General features: G+C 51.6%; 1 protein-coding gene across 7 annotated transcripts in view; it reads right to left on the reverse strand.

The window, feature by feature from the left end:
* The window catches only part of Foxp1 (forkhead box P1), a 518,767-nt gene that overhangs the window by 39,219 nt on the left and 464,341 nt on the right, over positions 1-15,207 (reverse strand). For all 7 annotated transcript variants that reach the window (XM_077793425.1, XM_077793427.1, XM_026392656.2 and 4 more), the window contains one exon: positions 7,246-7,350. In XM_077793425.1, the coding sequence (XP_077649551.1) occupies positions 7,246-7,350 (105 nt within the window). The remainder of the gene's footprint in view (positions 1-7,245; positions 7,351-15,207) is intronic.

Consider the following 15,207-nt stretch of genomic DNA (forward strand, 5'->3'; position numbering starts at 1 on the left):
GTAGAACACCCCGCCAAATGAGAATCTCACTAATTCAGAAACTTTGAAAATGACATCTACTGTAACCTCTCAATTTAAATAAAATAATAATAATTAAAAAATCGAATGATACTTCACTCAAGAGTCAGAGCTTTTTTATGAGACCTGTTGCCAACATTAGTGTCTCAGAATGATCTCATCTTTCGTCCTGGCTAAATTCCAACACACAATTTCATTAACCCAGGTACCGCAGGTGATAAAACTCATTTTTCCCTAAAGAGACAGCTAAAAAGTACCAGTTATACATTTATGAAGTACCAGCAATCAAAATTATGGATTTTCTAAAAGGTTTTTAACTACTTTTATTGAAAGGAAAATCGCTGTCTCAGACTTTTGTGACACTATTGCTAATAATAAATTTTACCATTTAGACATGCCCGTAATATGGTAGACAGTGTCAATAAAAAGTACAGAGCAAAGATGATCCCTGTCTTTTAAGTAATGCCTTCTAATTACACACCGGAAATGATCACGTGAAACTCCTAAGCTAACTGATGGCTCTAAAAATATAATAGCCCACAACAACCTACCTACCTACCGGAATGTTCGTGTGCCGTGGACACGTTGGCAGCTATATGCAGAAGTGCGTAAGCAGACGTTCAAAAATATTTCTAATGCTTTAGAGATTATAAGAAAAATTTAAATTCCATTTGCATTTCTAACTAAAATCTTGTTTGTTGAAAAAAAAAATGTGTTCCCACGTTATCTGCATCTCTTAGAGCACACAGTGGCGGGCCTGCTCCCTCTGGCAGGCCCTGGGCCCTCTCCGTCTAAGACTGCACACATCACTAGAGGGCACTGTGGGGTCTGGGCCACGTGGGCCTCTTCAAGTACAGGGCAGGTCTTGAACTCCTGGGCACAGCCAACAAGGTTCAAGAAGTAACCTTTCCAGGGGAAAACATGTTTTTCTTGGTAACACCCGATTTGTATTTTTCTAAGACAACTGAAAAATGCAAGATGAGTAGAAAAAGTCCATTTCATTAAAAAAAAAAAAAGTCCAAAAGTGCATTTTGCCATTCTCACCTCAGACCGGATGGGGGAAAATCTGTCCCCATCGTCTTGAGATGTAGATTCTGAGGCTGGCCCTGGATTTGCATACACCCACTGCCCAGCCCAGGGCTCCTGCAGGGGGAGGTTCTCTGCACCCCAACAGGGCGGGGGGGGGGGGGGGGAGCCCAGGGCCGCGAGGGGTTTGAAACAATTTATGATATCCGGGCTCCTTCGGCATGTATCAGCGTATACCTGGTTTCTTTAACATACACTTTGTTTTTCCAAAACCACAAACACAGTTGCTGGAATTTCATGTGGAAGTGCTTAAGGGGCGGGAAGTTAACACCTTTCTGATCCCTGCAGCCTGGCGTGGCCGCTCCACAAAGGCTTCTTTGTAGGGCTTTCTTGAAATGTTTTCTTAACATGCTCCAAGTAGTTTTAGGCAGGGAAGTAAAGTAAACAAGATGTTACCATGATAAAAACACTTGTGAAAACAGAGCACAGCCCCGGCTCCTTTCCCATAGAGCTCTTCACAGTTTTGAAAAGTAAAATTCACAGAGGAGAAATTTTAAAAAGGCAAGGACCAAGAAAACGTCTCCCCTGTCTGTGGCCTCGACCTGCAGAGGGGCCGAGTTCCGTCTCTGGGCATTTTCTCTCAACATTTTGCTGCAGGTCTTCTATCTGAGCTCGCACTGAATTTATTTTGGCTTTCATAAATTATATACATCTGACTAATATGCAAAGGAATTTCTGTTTGGTTTTGGCATGGGGCTTTTCTCCATGAAAAATAGTCAAAAGAACAAGAAAAAACGTTCAAACAGAATACTGAGCAAGGATAGGAATTCTACTCCTATCACACAAGGAAAACCTTTCCGGGAGTCTGGGAGTCCAGCTCTGAGGGGGAGCCCTGCCCGCAGGCTGTGGCCCTGGGTTCCACAGCAGAGCAGGGAGCAGAGAAGGGAAGGGCACAGCTGGAGGGTGGGCAGGCGGGCAGCAGTCACCCTACACAGAACACCTGACCTCACGTGGCGTGGCCTGCTCTGACCTCCTGATCTCACCTTCTAAGTCAGACACAGGGAAAGGTGCCCCTGCCAGGGGCCCACCCCCCACCTGGCCAAAGCATCCGGGAGCCTGAGCCTTTCAAATTCTTTTTTCCTTTAAGAAAAGGGCAGAATCATGAATCCAGGCAGAGACTGAAAGGGAAGAAAATGAGGAATCAGCACCGAGGCCAGGGGGAGGAAGTCATGAACCAGGAGCCAGGAGTGTCACCTCTGTCACCTCCGTGCAGCCGGTGGGGACAGGGGTGGGGGGGCTTGTTTTTGTTTTGTGTTGTCCAAGGAGCCTGAGCAACAGGGCTGGGGATTTCAGGAGAGCTAGCTGAGCACCTGCTGCTCTCAGTCAGGCTAACAAACAGCGGCCACAGAGCAACTCACAGGAGGAGGAGGAGACCCAACCCGAAAACTGAAACTTGTTTTGAGAAGAAACAGGGACATAAATGCGTGGGATGGCCTGGTGTCTGCTGATGCTGATAAAGCCACCCTGCTGCCTCCAGGCAGCATGACAGCATGGCTCTTTGGGGAGTCTCTGAGATCGGGGCCTGTGGCTCCACTCACCTTGGGAACAGGCACTGCAGCTGATGGCAGGGAGGTGGGTCTCTGTCTCTGTTCACCAGCAGGCAGGACAGTCCCTCCTCAGGTCTGCCCTGGAGGCTGGTGCCTCTCTGCCACCAGCCACACTGGACAGCTGCCTGGAGCTCCCTGAACAGGGGCTCTGGGCCCCCGGCAGGAGCCGCAGAAGTCTGCAGTGAGCAACCAGAGGCACTGTCCCGGCACCAGCAAACCAGGCACCTGAGACCCTGACACACTGGGGCTGCTGGGGAGGTGACGGGGCCTGACGTATGGAGGCTCCCCTGCTTGGGATGAACCCAAGGACTGGAATCCAAACGAGCTCAACCCGGAAAGCAGCGTCCAGGGGGCGTGAAACCACTCCCCACCAGAAGGACAGGGGACACCAAAATGTGGCCCTACGTCAGACGTGAGCATACCAACCGAGGGGCACAGCCAGGCTCCCTCCTCACATGGCCTCTGTGGACCCCGAGGGAGCAGGGGACAGTGGATGAACAGAGGAGTTGCCGCCTTCGGAGCCTGAGGACACTGGCTATCCGCTTCCTCCTGGGAAAACACGTGCCATCCCTGGCCCTGAGGGACATGGCTGTGTGGGACCATTCACAAATTGTACTAAAAAAGAAACGCCTCTTCTAGCCAGACACACAGTGATGCATGCCCGCAATCCTGGCCACTTGGGAGGCTGAGGCAAGAGAAGCTCAAGTTGGAGGCCAGCCTTAGCAACTTAGTGAGACACTATCTCAAAATCTAATTTTTTTTTTTAATACTAGGAATATAGCTGAAGGACTGGGGTACAGCTCAGCGGTCAAGAGCCCATGAGTTCGACATCCAGCACACTCAGAGAAAAGGTCTCTTCTGATCTTGTGACACAATGGTATTCTACTGGGCCACAACCCCTCTCTAAATAGAAGGTCAGAAATATGTGGATATTTAAAATCACGCCTCCTTTAAAACACACTTGGGTAGATGAGGAGAGCTAATATCTTAGAGCTGACGGGGCAGGCAGGACACTCCACATGACATGCCCCTGAGTTCCAGCAGCCGTCCTGCCATGGCCTGTTGCACGCATGGAGGCCGAGGCTCAGGCCGCTGACCCACACTCTGCGAGGAGCGCGCGGCTTGCTGCTTCACTGCGTGTCTCTACACCCACTGCTTTCAGGAGAAGGCCAATGTTAAAAATCCATAGAACACATAAAGCAGGGTCCATACCCCAGCTACGCTGCCGTGTGGAGATCTTGCCTCCGCCTCTCCCAGGCTGTGTGACCTTACATAAACCACCTAACTCCTCTGTGCCTTGGTGTCCTGCACACTGGGAAGAACGCTGCTGTCTTACCACAGTCAGGGCTGTGAGGACCAAATGAGTTGACATTTGTGAAGGGCTTGGCACTGTCCCTGTGGTGCAGTGTCACTGAACCACAAAGTAATGCTAGAGTATGTAAAATGGGGGGGGGGGGGGTAAGAAACATCTAGGCAGCGGCACCTTCATGGAGGTGAGAGCAGCAGGCGCTCCGTTGAGAACACCCGGAGAGTCTGAGCACTGCCTGCGTCGAGCTGCCCAGGCCTCCGAGCTCACTGCTGGGAGGGAAAAAGGCAAACCAAAGGAGGGGAGACCCGTGGAGACCCTCCCGCAATCGCCCACCCGCATCCCTGCAGGCAGGCTTCCACCGCCACTCACTGGTATCGGGCCCAGACGTCGCCCCTCACAGAAGCCACAGGGTTTCTACTTGAGCCACGGGATCTGGCCCCACCCTGCAGCCCTTTGCAGGGGAAGAGAAAGCCGGTCTCACTACCAGGCAGGGCACAGCTGCAGGAGAGGCGCATCTGCAAGGCACGCAGTCTCCCTGGCACTGAGCAATTGCCTGAGGTCTGAAGGCTCTGAATCTCGGGGCATTCAGACCATGCTCTGGAGGGGCTGAGACCAGCCATGTGTAACTAAGGGAGGCACCGAGACACGGTGCCTGCTACAGGGTTCTGCCTGCTCGCAGCAGCTCTGCCCTTCCCAGTGTGCCACACTGGTCTTAGCTTTCTGGAGCAGAGTCTCTGGTCCCTGGTCCCCTGCAGGCTCCCTAGGGTGAGCTGCTCCCTCTGCTCTGGAGGCACAAGCCTGGGTACCACACCTCGATTGGCTCAAACCTAGAACACATGACTCGTTCTGGACCAATGGCAGCCTGTGTTCTTCAGCTCCACTTGGAAAGGGTCCAAGAGTGAAGGGAACACAGAGCAAATAGAAAAATCAATACTCTAACAGCCCTCTAAAGCATCTGGATCCAGCCGCTCCTGAAGCGAGCAGCACTACTGGACTCCCTCGCTTACAGGAGCCAGTTATCATCCCCACCTTGTAGGTCTGGTTTTCCTTAAGACAACTCAAGTTAGGTTTGTACAACTGGCAAACTAGTCTATTCTGGAAAACACAAGTCCACAAATAAGCACCAGGACACAGCCTAGCAGCCATGGCCAGCTGATAGTGGGCACTGCAACCACACTGAGCCAACAGGGCTGAGAACCTGCCATGCGAGACCAGGATAAGTGATTGACAGGTGGTCTCCAAGGCAAGACGGAGACCCCCAACGTCCCCAGAGGCAACAGGGACTTTCTCTCACAGGAATCAAGTGCAGGCCCTGTTCCAATTACCCAGAGAAGCTTCCCTTTAGTACTAGAGCAGGTCTGAATGGCTGTGCCCTCCCTCCCTCTGTGGTCTCTCCCCACATCGGAATCTAGCTATCATCTTATACATCCACAGACACATACCTCCTATCTACAGATAGGCATCTCACGAGTATCTGCACCTACATATCTTAATTGTCAGCTTGTGCAGTGGAGCATCTGGGCATTGCCAGGGCTAAATGTCTCCAACCAGTGACCCTGGAGCCTGGCATCCCCCCTTCTGGCTCTATGGTGGATCCAGGTCATGCAGCGATCCTTCAGCCCTTGGGACTTTGCAACAGTCAGTCATAAGGGGCATCAGGGAGATGTTCACCTGGGGTTAGTGCAGAGGAAGGACTTAGAACTCGGAAGGCTCTTCTGCCCAGTTCTTTCCTCTCCTTAGATAAATATAATTAGGCAAATGATCGGGAGTTAGCAAAACAAAGATCTCATAATGATTGATTTATACAAGAAACAGAGCAGAGTATCCCCAATCTGAATGACAGTGACTGGTTTAAACAGAGCATCACAGCTCTCGATATTTAACGGCCATTTTGGTCTCTTTTTCCCCCACTAAAAATATTGGTTATTATTGCCTGAGGTCATGCATAGGCTGGGTCCATTTGGACACCATTACACAGCACAGAGTATCATCTGATCCAACTCAGTCCTCACCCTTTGCCCTCTCCTTCCCCTCTCCCCTTCCCTACTCTAGTGGTTCTCCTTCTATTTATTTATACGTTTTAAAATTTGTGCTTTATAGATATGTGCACAACTCTCTAAAAGTGATTTTAGCACTTAAGTTTTCAATAACCACATGATGCTCTTGACGTGGAGGGGTCGAGCTGGGAGGCTATGAAGACGACTCAGAGGTTCTGTGCATTCATCAAAAGACTGCCTGCCTTCACCAAAGTGGCTCCCAGTGGCACTGGGTGTGCCTCTGAGGGGCTTTATTGCAGTATTTGTATCCAGGTCCCAGGTCCGTAGAGATAGACAGGGAGACTGTCCTCACCCCGTAGAGGCCACACCAATGGGCCCGCCTGTTTTCTTGGAGCTCACATGTGGGAGAAACGCCGTCAGAGAAAGGATGGCCCCCCAACCCCCCTCTACGTCTGTAAGCTGCCGTGCATGCACAGAGGGGGAGCAGCACAGGTGCCTCTGCCTGTGACAGAGCCACAAGTGTCCTGGTGCACGCGAGGACATCGCCACGTGACGGACACTGCACCCACACGGCCTTCAGCCTGCAGGTCAGTGGTGCTGTTCTGTGAGGTCAACAAGCAGGGCAGGCCTGTGGCTCAGACCAACACGGAACGACCTTCTAGAGGCGCCCAGGTGCAGAGAGCAGCCTTCCGCTGGGCCAAGACGCACCCACGGCTTCCCAACAGATCTGATGGAGCTCGTGGGAGTGAGCTGCAGAAGGGGGTCTTTGGGCATCCTCCCTGCAAGCCCCAGGAGATGAAAAATGGTCAACAGCAACATCGTTTAAAGGTAAGGGGCAGGTCAGCAGCACTCCCGACCTTACAGGGTCCTCTGCCTTACAGCAAAGAAGGGCCCAGTCGCAGCGGACCAGCAGGGACACCAGCTTTGTCAAGCTAGCGTGTATGCCAGATATGACCAGCACATACGACTTAAATAAAAAGTGGAAACTAAAACATGGCAGATTAACAAACAACAACAAAAAAATTCACTGACACTCTGAGAAATAGCTAAAGTCAGGCTCTTAGCAAGGGTCTCGCTGCCCTTGCCACATCTCCATCGATTTCATCCACCCGCGCTTGGATTCTGTCACTGCTCCTGGGACCGTACGAGGGGCACATGAGCTTAGGGACCACTCTTGAACGGTGGCGGTGGCATGGAGCCCCAGGTCAGCAAACCCGCGATAAGCCAAAGCGCAAGCATGGGCAGTGACGGCCACAGAAAGCCCAGCACAGAAAAGAACGTCTCTTACTTCAGGAACGACGGGAAGTCTTCACACACGGCCTCGCAGCCCGGCCACTTGCACACGCCGTGTCCGTACAGAGGATGGCTGTGGGGGTGCTCTTCGTGGGACAGGCTGAAAGGGAAGCACAAGGACAGTGTGACTGTGCTGCGAGGAATGTCCTGCAGGAGAGGACATCAAGGGCCAGAAACCCACACCCCGGGCGGACGTGACGGGCCTCTCTTTTCCCCTGGAAGCTACTAATTCCACCTTGGTTTTTGAAAGCAACACGGAAGCTACCAGGGTCGGAACAACACACTCCATACCCCTTTAGACACAATCTCCGACACACTAGGCACCCTTATGGGTGGCGCGTGGCTGTGTCCCACAGGCCCCTGGTGGAAGGCAAAGCCCTCCCTGGGGGCGGAGGCTTCTCCACAAGCCGCAGCTCTCCAGCCCGCGTGATTCTGACAGCCTCTCGCTATGTCTCCAACCCACAGTAGGACAGTTTTCTTCCTTTCTTCTCCTGAAACTGCTTTCACATATTTTTTCACACATAATCTTACTCAGCAAAGTAAAGTACAAGTTAATGATTCACAAAAGTTAGCAAGAACAATCCATCCAAATACACGATCAGGTTTCAGAAAATAACCTGGCCGCTCCAGGAAGACCACACTGCTGCCGTTCCCGCCCCAGGCGAGGGTGAGCAGGAAGGGGTTAAGGCTCCAGTGGGGCTCCAATCGATGCGTAATGATTTGGCCACCGGATCCAAGTCACGGGGTGCTTTGATCGGAGCCATGTGGTGCTTGGGGAGGGGGGTCTGTCGCACTCCACGATGAACCGTCTACTCCAATATTTTCTCCTAGGTCTCTGCATCCAGACTTCTTTCAGACAAATTATTTTTACAGTCGTTTCCATAACCTGAGATTCCATCAAACAGAAATGTAAAACTAACAGTGAGAGCCTCCTTCCCACCAGAGCACGCTCCCTCCATGGGGATGGCGGCTGGGAACTCCTGGGCTGCCTTCCCTGACTTTGAACTTCAAGCACTGAGAATTACGATCTCCCTCCCTCTCCCTCTCCCTCTCCCTCTCTCTCTCTCTCACTCTCTCACTCTCTCTCTCTCTCACACACACACACACACACTCTGGCCTGTGTTTTATGTTACCGTCAGGATGTGTATTCATATCTGTTATCGATCCACATCCTCAGAGCTCGGGTACACAACTGCCACTTGTCCCTGACTTCTGAGGCAATTAATTCACAGTGAGAGTGCAGGGAGCCCTTAGAACAAGGAGCATTCACAGTTAACACACAGGCACACAGAGCGGCACCTCAGCAAGGGCGATCAGGTCCCTCTAACGGCTTCTCAATGATTCTCTGGGAAATCGAAGATAATTTGGAAAGAAGGATGAACTCTTTTGCCCTAAATTAGAAAGCATAGAACCAGAAGCAAAACTAAACAGAAAAATGGCATGTACAAGTCCAGGAAGGTGACCCCTTACGAGAACAGCCCGGGACCGGGGCACTCAGGTAGCACTGTGTGACAGAGCCCCTGGAAACATATTTGAGAAGCAGTCAGGCGGGTGGAGCTGCAGAGAGAGCCGCAGCGCCTGTTGATGCTCAGTGCCAGGCTGGTGCATGAATAGAACAGGATATAAAGCTGAATTTAAAACAGTTACCGAAAATACTAGAAATGAAGGAAAACGTCAACAGTCCTAGAATTCTCACTATTATAAGAAAATCATTAACAAAACAAAACAAAAAAACCCAAAATGTGTTTCTATCATAGTTTAAGATAAAAAGAAAAGCTCCAATCCTTAGTATTTTCCTCACCAACTTTACTAAGACTTCATGTATTTATTCTTACCATACTAGGGGTTGAACCCAGGGCCTCGTGCATGCTAGGCAAGCACTCTACCACGGAGCTAGACCCCCAGCCCTTTACTAACACTTTTTAAGTATTCTCATACTTTTTATAAGAGCTAATATATTCATTGGGCAAAATTGGGAAAAGACTAAAAAGAAAAAAAACTACCCTATAACACACACATGCTTTCCATACATATTTGCGTGGAGAATTACATTATTCTTTTCCATTTGACATAATTTTGCAACTAACTTCTCATGTTATTAACCAGTCTTGGAAAATGCTCTTAGTGATGGGTGAGAGTCCACCACCTTAGCTTCAGCTGAGAGCTCAAACTATGCAGTCGATCCTCCTGTCTCAGACGGTGCAGATCCCTCGTGATCCTTCAATCTGAGTGTGTCACTAGAAACAACCTGCACCGGGCCACCCACGCCAGCGCACAACCACTTCCACCAGGAGACCCGCTGGGGGAGCCGAACGTCCATTAAGGAGGGCTGCGATTCAGAACCCAGGGCGAGTGCCCGAGGCCGTGGTCCTCAGCAGCCCCACAGCAGTGCTTTGTGGGATTCTTCAACTCGGAAGCCAGGAGCCTAGTGGGAACCGCAGGGACCAGCACCAGCTAAGGATGGCTAAGGGCCACACAGTTGCACCTCCTGGGCGAGGTGGGACGTGTGCCGAGAAAGACAGGAAGGGCAGTAATGCATTCCTGGGAGATATACCCTGGGCATGTCCTGCTTTTGGGGCAAATTATTTTTGGTGTTGGGGATGGAAGCCAGGGTGCTTGACCACTGAGTACATCTCCAGCCCTTATAATTCTTTTTTCATTTTTTTGAGACAGGATTGACTTAATCTTTGTTGTTGCAATGCTTTAATAAAAAAAAAAATAAGTCGTTGGGTTCTCTGTGGCAAAACCAGGCACATATGGATGGTTGATTTATTCGTCTAAAGGCTCCAAGGCCCCAATAAAAACTACTCTCCTCTAGGAATTTCCGTCTAGTTCCACTTGGTGTCATTACCTCAAAGGACAGAGGAGAACCCACCAGGACCGTGCAAGGACAGCCAGGGACATCCAAAGTCGAAAGAAACTCAGCCCCCTGCCACGCGAGACCCCACTGACTCAGGAGGCCTCGTGCATGACGGCCGTTGTGCTGGCGCATCTGTATTCTCCAAAGCCCACACGGTGCCCAGCTGCTGAAGACAGTGCCCCTGCCCACCCAGCCCTCACCTCCCCATGAAGCCTCGGCGCCAACATCCGGCTGTCCACTCTGCCTCTCTTCCAACCAACCGTTACCAGCAGAAAGGGAAACACCACGCGCACTGCTGACACTTCCTTTTCAGACAGACGTAAGTGTCACCGAGCTCTTTCAAATACCTGTGACTGAGATGAAGCACGACTGGAGCATGTCTTTGGGAGGAGAGAGGAGGCTGGCAGGGCCCCCCAGGGGCATCCCTGGAAAGACGGGGCCACACCAGACGTGGTGGCCTCTTGGGGCTGGAGGCTGACTGTTCACCGTGTCCCGATTTGTGCCTTCTCAAGTTTCTATTCTGTGCTTTAAAGGAAAGTTTTGCCATGTAAGTGTTAGCTTCTTACACACCCGTGTGGGCACAGTGGAGAAGACTTGCGTGCCGGGCAGGACCTGACCTCAGCCCGCCAAGGGCTGTGCAGAGGTGCTGGGGAAGCCTCCCAGGCTGCAGGGGGGCTGGACGCGACCACAGGGCACTCTGGATGGGCGCTTTCATGTCTCCTCTAGGAGGAGGAACAAGCCTCGGTGTTCTCACTGCCTCGTGGCTCAGAAGGGACAAGGAGAGACATAGAAACTGAAGACACCAAGGTCTCTAACTCAAATGGATCAGAACTCCTTGCACAGGACAAGCCACGGTGGCCACTGACAACTCCTGCACTGAGGGGAGCGGGTCTGGAGCCTCGGCTGATCGTCAGCTGGGCTCTGGCTCCCGGGCTGCTCGCTCCAGCACACGGGGAGGCCCGCTTGGCTCTGAAGGGATCTGGTCACGCCCGCCCCAAAGGTGAACTCTAAAACATCAAGGGCCAATGACTTAGTAATGTGATTTTTTTTTTTCCAGGTGACTCCTAGGGTGGATATTCCTAGATGTAAAGATCACTGTCCATCTCCGTGGACTCAGCACCTCACACAGAGCACAGGCTTGATGGGCGTCGGGAAGATTCGTGAAGACAGACAACGAATACATCGTTCTGTTTAATTTCTGTGCTAACGTGTTCTCAATTAGTGCTTGCTGATTTTTTTTTTAATTTCATACACAAAGATCAGAATTATGTAAAGCTACAGAAGAGACCAGACACTTCCTATTATCTATCTGGACCTTATGAAATAGATGTAGTGCGTTCAAGAAAAAGCAGTTGACTTGAGTTTTCTTGATCATCCTTGATCTGTGGAGTCAACGTGATCTTAACACAAGGAGAGCGACAGTGTTCCCATGAGAAGATCCAGTTGGCCCCAGGAGGCAGGACTCCACATCAGCACGCCGACGCCACCAACGCGGTGGGTGCACAGTGTTACCCTCGAGGACACCTTCTGTTTACTCTCCACACAGTAGCACCGGCCAGAGCCCTCCCTCCAGCACTGGCCTGGGCCTCATAGATCTTCCAGAACAAGGGTGGTTCCACCTGGTCGGCTCAATTGCTGCCCGCCCAAGTCTTCGCCCTAACCAAATCTTCCAACCAGAATCGTTAAGTCAACCCGGGCAACTTCTCACGTCTGGGGATAGATGTCTCTAGTGACACTCAAAGTCCTATAAGATATATCCCCCCCGAGTGCCCAAGGGAAGAGTAACCTTTGAAGGACACAGAAAATCTAGACCTGGCCGTAGCCCGAGACATTTCTGCCAACTTGAATGCCAATGTCCCTTCACCTGAAGCCACATCCTAAGCTCTTCCGTGAATGTCCCATGACCCCAGGCCTGTCTTCAAATCTCCCCCTAATTTGTCTTCTACTCTTTCCAAATTTGCCTATTTTCTTCCTTATTACATGTCTGATTCACCTGTGGCAGAAGGTGACATACTGGGCCCAGTACTGAGGCCCAACCAGAATCAGGAGCTGTGCTTCCGGACAAATCAAGTCACGGAACAATCGCTCAAAGTTGCAGGACCCTCTGTTCCTCCTTTAAGTCCCACTGAATTATACTTCATATACCACACAGTCCACACACCCCGAAGGGTCTCCTTCAACGGTTTCGAGTATGTTCCTCGAGTCGTGTGACCATCGTCACAACCTAATGTGAGAATACTTTTATTACTCTCCCAAACACATCTGGGACCTTCCAGCAGTCACCCCTTTCCCCAAAAAATCCACCCCTGCCAATCACAACTCTACCTCCCAGCTCCAGAGACCTGTCCTGTGAACAGTGCGCTACGGGCTGGCCTGCGCTCAGTTCTTTGGGGTCTGTATTTGGAATACGGGCCTGTGTGGCGATCCGAGGGGAACACAGGCCATGCTCCAACAGGGCTGCCTTTCAGACAGGCCCAGCGCTATGGTCAGGGTTCCCACTCCTGCGCATCCTTGTCCACACTGGCGATGTGGCTCCAGCCACCCTCGTGGATGGGAAGGGCTCCTCCTCCAGGGGGCATTTCCCCGACACCCAACAGCACTGACCCACCTTCATGTGCTCACTGGCCATTGTTTTAGCTTCTTCAGAGAAATGTCTGTCCAAATGTCCGTCCTGCCCCTTTATCGCCGAGTTGCAAAACTTGTAGACACCTATGTTTTCTGGATTCAAATCTCGCGTCAGTCCACGCTTTGCCAAGAGGCACTGCGTCTCTCAGTCTCCACGGTGTGCTTGGAAACACCGGGTTTTCATGACAACGAAGTCCGAGTTATCTGTGTTTTCTTTGCCCTTGTGCTTTTGATGTTATATCTAAGAAAATATCGCCCAGCCCAGGTGACTTGGGAGTGGGTCCTCGTTTTTCCCAGGGTATAGCTTCGGCTCTCACATCTAGGCCCACTGTCCACTTGGAGCTAATGTCTGCATGATGCCAGCAAAGGGACCTGGCTGCTCCTGCAGAATGCTGTTCCCCACCACCTGATGGAATCACTCTGTAACCCAACAAACACTGGGCTGCTTTGTTAAGAACCAACTGAATATAACAACGGGAGACTTCTTCAAATTTTCATTTTCTTTTGATTTTCCAACACACTGTTGTTCTTATTCTCAAAAACATTTATTAATTACGAAACCATTTTTTGAAATTAAACTGTGACTTCTGATATTTGATGGGTGGGGCAGAGATAACTTTTCCATAGACTTAAAACCTTAGCGGCTGAACTTCTTGAAGATGAGTGCCTAGGGGAAAGTCTTTCCCAGGTCCCGCGAACCACTCATACGCCGGAGATGCTTCGAGAACGAACCCTGTGGAGTGCAACCTCCCATTCTCTCAGGGGCGGGATTTATGTCTAGAAGGGCCCGGGCTCAGCAGGTGAAGACCTCACTTGTCATTAGAGCTATCTATGCTCACACCAGGAGCACATGGGTCCCCGCCCCGCCCTCTGTCTGCCCCTCCCAGGAAGCCACCGGGTCCCGCCCAGTGAGACCAGTGAGACCCAAGTGTCGGGGCAGGGGCTTCTCGGGGCTGAAGACGGAAACAGGAATCAGAGCATTCCCACCATGAGGCTGCGCCGGACTCCAGTTTCCAAATCAGATAAGACCGACAGCGGAATTCTGCGAATAAACCTGAATGTCGGAACAGGCTCAGCCACACGCGACCACCTCGGCCAAAAGGGATGTCCCCAGCCAGACGAGACGGCTCCTCACAGAGGACCCCAGGAACAAGAGAGGGTGGTCTGGCCACTGTGACAGACAGGGCTCCTGCAACCCCCAGCGCCCCCTTCCACCTCAGAGTTCATTCTGTTTTTCATTCTATCCCCATCTCCTCAAGATCAGCTGCAGTCCAAGTGTGGCCTCGTGGAGGAGAGAAAAGGACAGGCTGAGCGCCCTCCAGTCCCCCCATGGAGCATGGGGAAGGGCAGTCTCACATCTGCCTGAGCAGCAGAGGAGGACCAGGATGCGGGCCTCCCACCTGTTCTCCTGACCTTCTCCTCAGCTGTAGGGAGGACTCTGCTAGGAGCAGAGGGGCTTCTCACTGCACCCCAGAGCTGGCCCACAGCGTGGACGTGACTCTCCAGCACACCGTGCCACACGCGCACGCGCGCGCGCACACACACACACACACACTCATGTACACACGTGTACTACGTGTTCCTTCGGCAGTTTCCCGAGCTCGCCTGCCTCAGGGTCCTACCACCAAGACAAGGGTGTCTCACCAACCCTGTCGAGGGCTGCCTGAGGGAGCGCAGGCGCCCGCCCCCACACACCGGGTCTCCCCCTCTCCCAGGCAGGGAATCCTTGACTCTCCTTCCCCAGAACGCTCATCATCTCAATTTTCTGCTGCTTTTCAAATCATGTTTAATTAGAGGATTTCACATTCCCTTGTGATATGATATTCATGAGTAAAACTTGCAATTGGAGTGACTGTGAATTAGTCTATTAAGTGCCACATTTGTGCTTTTAAACAATGATGGAGATTATTGTTATTATCTGCTCTCAATATTGTGCTTGGAGATGTGAGGACTACCTTAACTAACTCCACATCTGAAACGCAGGCTATTAACCACTGATGGCCAGGGCCCTTCTTTTTTACCCTCCTCCCCTTTGTTGAATTGTAAATCATCCCAAAAGGAACACAGGGTGCTGTGCTGCAGCCATCCCGCGGGCCACGGCCCAGTGGTGATGCGGGGCGTTGGACCAGTCTGAGAAGCATGCCCTTGGCTTACCGAATTAGGGACTCATGCACCATGTCAGAATCGTGACTTCTCAGTCGCAGCTTCTTATGAAATCTATCCACTAAAACATTAAGAACGTAGTAGCCGTGAGTACGTGCAGAGGACGGCAGGAAGGACCCAAGAACGCAGCCGGGGCCTGTGAGACGTGTCTCCGCGGAGGGCGAGGCCTCCGCTGCTGCCGCCGTCCCTGGAGCAGTGCTTCTCAAACTTTCCCCTGCCTGGGGAGCTTCCACAGACAGGTTCTCGCTCTGTAGTCTGGGGCAGGGCCCAAGATGGCATCCTAAGTTCCTGAGAGGCCGTGCTGTAGCA

The sequence above is a fragment of the Urocitellus parryii genome, chromosome 16 (genome assembly GCF_045843805.1).
Source record: "Urocitellus parryii isolate mUroPar1 chromosome 16, mUroPar1.hap1, whole genome shotgun sequence".
Lineage (NCBI taxonomy): Eukaryota > Metazoa > Chordata > Mammalia > Rodentia > Sciuridae > Urocitellus > Urocitellus parryii.